The sequence below is a fragment of the Agrilus planipennis genome, unplaced genomic scaffold (genome assembly GCF_000699045.2).
Source record: "Agrilus planipennis isolate EAB-ADULT unplaced genomic scaffold, Apla_2.0 scaffold22, whole genome shotgun sequence".
Classification (NCBI taxonomy): Eukaryota; Metazoa; Arthropoda; class Insecta; order Coleoptera; family Buprestidae; genus Agrilus; species Agrilus planipennis.
In genome coordinates, this window is record NW_020438874.1 from 1,263,037 (window position 1) to 1,271,401 (window position 8,365).

At 31.0% G+C, this 8,365-nt stretch overlaps 3 protein-coding genes and 1 long non-coding RNA gene across 4 annotated transcripts in view; 2 read left to right on the forward strand and 2 right to left on the reverse strand.

The window, feature by feature from the left end:
• On the reverse strand, positions 1–1,045 carry LOC112906281. Its single transcript, XR_003232243.1, has 3 exons — positions 437–1,045; positions 122–384; positions 1–55 (listed from the first exon to the last, which is right to left on the reverse strand). It is a non-coding gene; the product is annotated as an uncharacterized LOC112906281 (long non-coding RNA).
• Positions 1–5,758, forward strand: part of LOC108732945 (tyrosine-protein phosphatase non-receptor type 11) — a 30,959-nt gene extending 25,201 nt beyond the window's left edge. The window contains exons 11-13 of the mRNA XM_025980152.1: positions 4,376–4,602; positions 4,791–4,933; positions 5,283–5,758. Coding sequence (XP_025835937.1) covers positions 4,376–4,602; positions 4,791–4,932 — 369 coding nt within the window. The 3' untranslated portion in view covers position 4,933; positions 5,283–5,758. The remainder of the gene's footprint in view (positions 1–4,375; positions 4,603–4,790; positions 4,934–5,282) is intronic.
• Positions 1,415–8,365, forward strand: part of LOC108732947 — a 26,500-nt gene continuing 19,549 nt past the window's right edge. Inside the window, exon 1 of the mRNA XM_018463952.1 lies at positions 1,415–1,603. Within this exon, the coding sequence (XP_018319454.1) occupies positions 1,576–1,603 (28 nt within the window). The 5' untranslated portion in view covers positions 1,415–1,575. The remainder of the gene's footprint in view (positions 1,604–8,365) is intronic.
• LOC108732949 (torsin-1A) lies at positions 6,905–8,354 on the reverse strand. The gene is made up of 5 exons (XM_025980125.1): positions 8,057–8,354; positions 7,742–8,004; positions 7,375–7,675; positions 7,152–7,299; positions 6,905–7,091 (listed from the first exon to the last, which is right to left on the reverse strand). Exons 1-5 carry the CDS (start codon positions 8,241–8,243, stop codon positions 6,962–6,964), a joined length of 1,029 nt encoding a protein of 342 aa, XP_025835910.1. The 5' UTR covers positions 8,244–8,354; the 3' UTR covers positions 6,905–6,961.

The window sequence follows — 8,365 nt, forward strand, 5'->3', positions numbered from 1 at the left end:
AGATTTGTCTTGCACATTTTGTTACATTTCCTTTTATCCATTGATAAAGTTTTTGCTATGAGAAGAAAATAAATAAGTTAAATGTTATTCTAGTTCATATAAATGTTATTGAAATATCCACCTGATATTCTTCTGTTTTGTCTTTTAATGGAAAATGTATTCTTCCTAGAAAGTTATGAACATGAACACTTTCACTTCCTTTTGCATATAAACTTTCCACAATAAATGTTGTAACATAATTCTTTCCACAACCGGGAGTTCCATGAAAACTCAAAGTTAAAGCTTTAGTAGGCTCACCATTCCAGTGTCCTTTCAAAGCATTTACAACTACATCATGAACTAAATTTTGACCATACAATTTTTCTTTTAGACTAGTTTCTAACCCTGTAACACACTTTGAAGTAGAGGCATATTGTAAAACTTTCAACTAGCTTACTGTTAAAATTAGCAGGAATTTCTCTTTCTGTACAGCATTCTTTGAAAAAGCAAACCGTATTTTTTAAATTTTGATATAAATAACTTGCTGCAAGTGCAGCTCCTGTTCCTATTGAAAAGGGATCAAAGCATGACACTAGTGATAAACAACATAATATTAAAATCACAGTCTCGTACACTACGTTCATAATTTAATTAAATAAAAAATAGTTGTAACAAAGGTAAAAGCACTAATTATAATATTTAAATAATTTCAACGTTATAATCATGATATATTTCACTCATTATTGCAATAAATATTTACATTTATCATGTAAACATTAAGAATTAACCTCAAAAAATGATCAACTTGCTTATAACCCTATTGGATGTTGTTATATAACATCTGAGACAGTAGTGCCTAATCACACGCACTTACGAAATATTTAAAATTACTAAAGGTATTCACTAACATTTTTCGCAAAATTGTTTTGTTTATTAATTAATGGATACGCTTTATTATCCCGGTATTCAAGAAGCACCTACTTTAAGTATACATTTCAATATTTTAAAATAAAACTTATTATCTATTATGCTTTTGTTGGGTTGGGTTGGGTTTAGTTGAATAACAATAATAATACTAAGGTTGCAAGTAATTTTTTCAAGTACGAATTCTATAAAAAATATTTATTTCTATAAAATGTACATAATTATGAATTAATACAGAAACATCTTTCGGCCTACGGAAATATATTACAATTAATTAAATAATACTTAGTTTAGTAGTTTCGAATTATCTACACATAACGATTTGGAATTAAAACTTATGTACTTTATTTTTAATTAACTATTATTATTGATAACCCTGTTCTTCCAATATTTGTGGAGCATTAGCTTTTATGGTTGCTTCCGCTTCTGCAATTTTGGCATTAAATATCGTGCGAATTTCTTTAAGGGGTTTGGTAAGATAAATAGGAACGTTGTCATCCCGCCTCTGAAAAAATAATTTAACTTGATAAAAACAATCCTTGTTCTGATTTACTTGATTTTGGTTTTAAATCAACTTAATAAAACTCAAATAAAAAAAAAACAAAGGCGCCATTTTAAAAACAAAAGATAAACCTTTGCATTATTTAAAGTGATATAAACCGTTAAATAAAGATGTTGTGTTACGTGGAGCACGAAAAACGTAAGTTGATAGAAAACAATCTAAATTTAATTATCTGTACATCATTAACTTACTTGAAAAAGAACTTCTCCTTCGAAGTCTACTGCTTGGTGTTTTCTAGCTCTAAGTAAAACCCCTACTAATTTATCAGATACTGCCGTGTATATCTGAAAATTATTTGTTAACTATTAAGTTATTCTCAAATAAATATATTATTATTCGGGTATGGAGTTAATACATTTAAATTACATCTGGGCTATCCAAATTAGAGGGTACCCATATTTGGTCTTAGGGTGAAGGATGACAAAAGGTGATTTTTGCTTTAAACCTACTGCCATTAAGTCACTGATTATTACAAAAGCAATTATTATTAAAAAGCAGATACATGAGTGATCTTGCGGTTGTATTATCTCATTTATCATAATCGTTGTTACTTTTAGTATTTTATCGTCTAATATTAATGCAAGCCCGTTGTAAATGCATTCATACTGATAAACACTTACATTGAAAAGTGTTCCAAATAAAATTACACGTATTTCCCCATTTTTATTACGAATTGTCGTTCCATACTCGTTTATAATTTCGCATAGAACTAAAATCTCTCTGTAAATGTGTATACTTGCTTTGTAGCTTCTGCTTTCCGATAAAGAACCTTTCACGGGCCTTTAAGAAATCGTTAACATTTAATATTTGAATGTAGATATAGATACATATTATACATATATTGTTTTATTAGGATGGTCAATTTTTATCGACTATTTGTTTTCACGATTTTGTGTGAATGCTTGTTCCTTTTAAAGTTATGAAGAAACGTCTCAAATTTTATTGTGATCAAAAATTTTTTAGTATTGCTGAAAGAAATCATTTAATTTTGATTTCAAAAACGGATTCTTTCGAAAATGCTGCTCAAAATGTTATAAAAAAATCCATGTAGAATCCAAAGATTAATCGGGACAAATGGATCATCCTATTGTATAATATGTACAGATAATAAATTACACATTGTAATTGTTTACCTTCCATATTCTTCTTTGGAAAATCTTCGTTTCTGTAATTGATTAACCGATTTATCTTGTGAAAATGGATTTACAGCTTGTTTTTCTTGGTGTGAGTTTGATATTTTGTTGAAAAGGGCAACCCTCTGACTTAAGGAACATGGGGCTTCCTAAAAATCCCCGGCATCAGTAATCGACGTTAAAGATGCAATAATAACAACGTAATCTAATTTTATATGTAATAATCTGGATTTTCACCTTTAATTCACGCCACATTATCAACTTTATGCATATAATTCAGTAAGGCAAATTACGAAATTAAACAAATCAAAAAGTTGATAGGAATTGATAATAGATATTAGCGATATGACGTCGTTAATAATAAAAAATTACATTTAAAAAATGTTGAAAGCCTATCAATAAAGAAATAAATAAATAAAAAAAGTAACATTTTTGTAAGTTTTGTGAACTTGGTATTTGCAGCAAGTGAATTGCATCTTACGTTGTGCAACTTCGATTTAATTTATGTTGCATTTCCCGTTCGTCAAAAATGTTTTAATTAGGCGCGTTAATTATTTTTTGGCCGCTTAAGATGTTCTAGATGTCAGCGGATGTTTGAAGAATTTTGGCTGGCGGCCAAGCAATAAACCGTGTTGGTATTCATAAAGCGCGAAAAAAATGTCAAATTCACCTTGTAATTCAGTAAACGGCCATATCGAAAATAGATATATGAATTAGGGTACGAATTATTCCTCATTATTCGGTAAATTAATGGCCCGTTTGGCCTTCACACTCTTTCTTAGATTCATAATGTGGCATCCTTGGCTACACTTAATTTAGAAGACAGTGATGGATTTTTTGTAACAGTAAACAATTTTTTTTCTCTTAACAGTTATATACAAAAGAAATAAAATAAAAAAAGGCTTATCNAGAAAAGTTTTTCAATATCATTTTCAGGCAAGATAGTCTTTATTTACGTTTTGGTTTTTTAAAAATTTTAATTTTTATTTCTGATTACAGGCTTGGCCAGATCACGGGGTCCCATCCGATCCGGGCTGTGTGTTAAATTTCCTTCATGAGGTAAACATAAAGCAGGAGTCTTTGGTTCAAGAACTTCCTGAGGATAAAGCACCAGGAGCTATTTTGGTGCACTGTTCAGCTGGAATCGGACGGACTGGGACTTTTATAGTTATAGACATGATATTGGACCAAATACAAAAACATGGTGAGTTGTTCAAAAGGCTAAACTTTTTACGGTTGGTGCTGTTTGAAAAGGGTTCAATATTCGGAATGATAACCACGATCTATTATTGGTTCTCCTTCAGTAAGTTTGCGGATAGAGTAGAGTCGTCTATCGCCAAGCTCCCTGAGGATGCCTACCTCAGCGGCTGGCGAAACGTCGGATGAACAACTCCATCCGTAGACTCACCATGGCCGAATATTGAACTTTCTTCAAATAGTCACTTCTTGTTTGAATATCAGAACTATCGTGGTAATATGTAATTATTTATTTTTTGTATCTTAGGCTTAGACTGTGAAATTGATATTCAACGTACCATACAAATGGTTAGATCTCAGCGTTCTGGAATGGTACAAACAGAAGCGCAATATAAGTTTGTTTATTTGGCTGTGCAACATCACATTGAAACTACCACAGAAAGAATTAAGGCTGAACAGGTATTTTCTTTTAATTTATTTATTGAAAGTGAAATTATATTTTACGTTTAATAATAATGAATAAACTCAATTATAGCAATTTTTCCCGTTTATATTGCATGTGTTTCTCTTTCCCAATTAGAAATCGTTACAAGTTGGACGAGAGTACACCAACATAAAATACAGCGGAGAGAGTGTTAACAGTTTGGTGAATAGTGCTGTGTCTCCAACTTTAAGTATAGGAAGTACCATGTCTTTGAATAGATCCACCATAAGTCTACCCTATGCTCAGTCACCTACCACGCCCGTTCCTTTAAGAAATGATGTTAAAAGGCATCCCAGAGCAGTGTCTGAAATACAATTACCAAGGTAATTTTACAGTGAAAAAACAAATAGTACGCATATACGCCGTTGGGTTAAAATTATCTAACATTCTCTTGAAGCCGGCTTCATATTAGGAATTAAAGTGTGCCACTTGATTTAGCCTAGGACCAATTTCATATACTAATGTGGCGGTGACCTTTTTATCTACCGGATGTTAATTTTGCATACTTTAGGCCTCCGGAAGACCTACCTCGGCCTACGATTTACGAAAACATTCCTGTTAAAGAACGAAAATTGTCGTGCAGTTCCACAACCAACAGTTCTAATAATTTGTCCTCTTGCGTAGCACCGCCTCCACCACCCAGGAAAACATGACGTAAGACAAAAACCTTTTTAATTTGTCCTTAAATAATTTAATTTAAAATGTTATCGTTATCGTATATCTGAAGAGGGCCTTGATGGCTGTGGTTGAAGATTGGTTCTTCCCCACCGATGGAGTCGTTTATTCGACGTTTCGCCAGCTGCTGTGGTTGCTATCATCAATGCATGTACTACAACAAAACCAAACATTGAATAAACGACTCCATCAGTAGATTGACTAATCCTGGACTCTGTTCAGATAATACCTGCCGAGAATGCTTTAGATTCTTCATTTGCTATTATATTGATCATACATACAACATTGTACCTTCAAAAAAGCTTGCTTATATAGACGATTCTTATAGGTAAAAGCTTTTATCTACATTTGAGAGAGTAGAAGACGCGCGCGTTTTATAAGGAATATAAACGACATTGAAAGGATCTGCAAAGAGGTGTTTTGTGCTTTACTGCTTCCATATATATATATATGTTTTAATTAAAAAACAAGAGAAATATAGATCCAGAAAACAAATTCATGTAGATTTTGGTTGTAGTATAAAAAAGAGAACTATTCAAGTAATGAAAACCCATAAGTTAGTGTATGCGTAACGACTGATGTAAAATGAGCTTTGTGAATATATCACGCATTATGATATTGTTTTTATGGTGATTTTGATGGTGTACATTTCATTTTGCTGCCAGTATAAGTTACAGTACAGACATAGATTTTATTACTTTAAGTAATTTTAAGTTGGAAAAAGAAAATTCGCTGTTAAGTAAAATGCATGTTTATATTAATATACCAGGTGAACAAGTGCATATACTAAATTTACGAAAATTATGTTTGTATATAAGATACTAAAGTTGGACGCTTTTCTTTTTCTGCTGTCTATTTTTTTAATGGAAAAACTTCAAATTTTATTTTTTTATTCCATTTTTAATTACCAGGTGTATACGTATAGCCAGCTTTTTATGCCACTTTCACGCGTTTTGCTTTTTACAAAATTGTATTATTTTATTACAAGGCACATTGTGATTATAGGAGTGCTAGTACAATTTCTGTATATCTGTGCATAATTTCAGTGGTTATCTTTTCCTTGGTGTGAATTTTTTATTTTATTTTTTTGAAACTATGTCTGCCCTGAATACTCTCAAACGAAATTGTATTTGTATATATGTATTTGTGTTCAAACCAGGGAGATTGTAACCACTTTTTTGAAATGAAAAGGTGTGATTGTTATGATGGTGGCAAGCGACTGTAGCGGTCGCTGTAAGAATTTCCTCAAAGGTGGTGCTTCTTGAGAAGATTGTATATAAGAAAAGTTGTTGCTAAATTGTATAAGGTGATTCATTTTCGAAAGAAAATTATGACTGGATGATTATTACGATATCGAATAAGGTATAAAAAGGTGATATTATTTCTGATTTTTCCTATGAAAATGAATCATTCTTATAAATGAGATATGTTTCCAATATTTTCAGTAAATTTGATGTATTTTCTATTGTAATTTTTTGTAAAAATATTTTTAGATTACTTTTCGCACTCTTTGTATGTATCTATTTTTTATATTTTAGTAGATACATTATTTATGTGAAAGACAAATAAAATGTTGCTGTGAAGTTATTTTCGTGCTTTTTTTTTATAAAAGTGGTTTTCTCAAACAACATATTCTACCGGCTGTCTTATCACCTGAGGGTAACTATATTCTTTAGAAAGACCAAGTGGTCTTTATTTCTAATAAGAATTTTAGCAATATTACTACTTAATATCAAATTATTAAATGCTTTCTTAAACATATGCGACAACCACGGTCTTAACATTTAACGAAGCGCATTTTTTGCCACTGAGAAGAGAGATAAGGGATGCAGTTTCTATATTTCTTGGCTACTTATTTGCGTTTACCCTAAAACTGTCGTAGATAATAAATTACATTAAGTAACCCACTATCCTCCTCAGAAAAAAAGACTTTTTAATAGCAGTGTTTTATTTTCAAAGTAAAAAATTAGTACTGTAAAATGTAATAATAATATTTACACCTAATAATTAGTTATTTTTTTTGTACAATCCATGCTTCTGAACTGCAAGTGCTACTTTTTGACTGAGTCTTTTACAGCCAGTTTTCGAAAATAAATTATGAGGTTGGGGGCCCCATTCGACTCCCACTAATATTTCACTGTAACAGTAAAATTTATCGGTAGGTAAGAGCAACACAATTAAAATTAATTAATCTTACTCTATTAGTTCCTGGGAAGGATACTGAACACCCCGTTTTTTGTATTCATCTCTAATGCATTCAATCACATGTTCTTGTTCTAGGGGTAAAAAAGGAACAAAATGGTCTATCAAATTACTTTTAATAGTATCGGAATGTTGAAACCCGCCTAAAATGTATCCCAATTAATGTGAACACCTAAAGATTATTTATTATAGAGGTAAATTTTGAAAAGGCAACTGACCTTCTTCATTAAATGCCCCTTTAGTCATGAGACTCTCAAAATCTTTTAAATGAATATCCTCTCTTCTTACTCCTAGCTGCCAAAGCTTTAGAAATTGGTCTGCTATTAAAGAACCCCCTGTGTTGGAAAGAAATATAAAAACAGCTTTTCGATAATCAACAGATTCAATTCTTGCATTATAATCTATTAATGGTTTAAGTATGTTGAGGACTTTGGGAGGGATTTTGTCTACTTCATCGAATATGAAGATTTGTCTTGCACATTTTGTTACATTTCCTTTTATCCATTGATAAAGTTTTTGCTATGAGAAGAAAATAAATAAGTTAAATGTTATTCTAGTTCATATAAATGTTATTGAAATATCCACCTGATATTCTTCTGTTTTGTCTTTTAATGGAAAATGTATTCTTCCTAGAAAGTTATGAACATGAACACTTTCACTTCCTTTTGCATATAAACTTTCCACAATAAATGTTGTAACATAATTCTTTCCACAACCGGGAGTTCCATGAAAACTCAAAGTTAAAGCTTTAGTAGGCTCACCATTCCAGTGTCCTTTCAAAGCATTTACAACTACATCATGAACTAAATTTTGACCATACAATTTTTCTTTTAGACTAGTTTCTAACCCTGTAACACACTTTGAAGTAGAGGCATATTGTAAAACTTTCAACTAGCTTACTGTTAAAATTAGCAGGAATTTCTCTTTCTGTACAGCATTCTTTGAAAAAGCAAACCGTATTTTTTAAATTTTGATATAAATAACTTGCTGCAAGTGCAGCTCCTGTTCCTATTGAAAAGGGATCAAAGCATGACACTAGTGATAAACAACATAATATTAAAATCACAGTCTCGTACACTACGTTCATAATTTAATTAAATAAAAAATAGTTGTAACAAAGGTAAAAGCACTAATTATAATATTTAAATAATTTCAACGTTATAATCATGATATATTTCACTCATTATTGCAATAAATATTTACATTTAT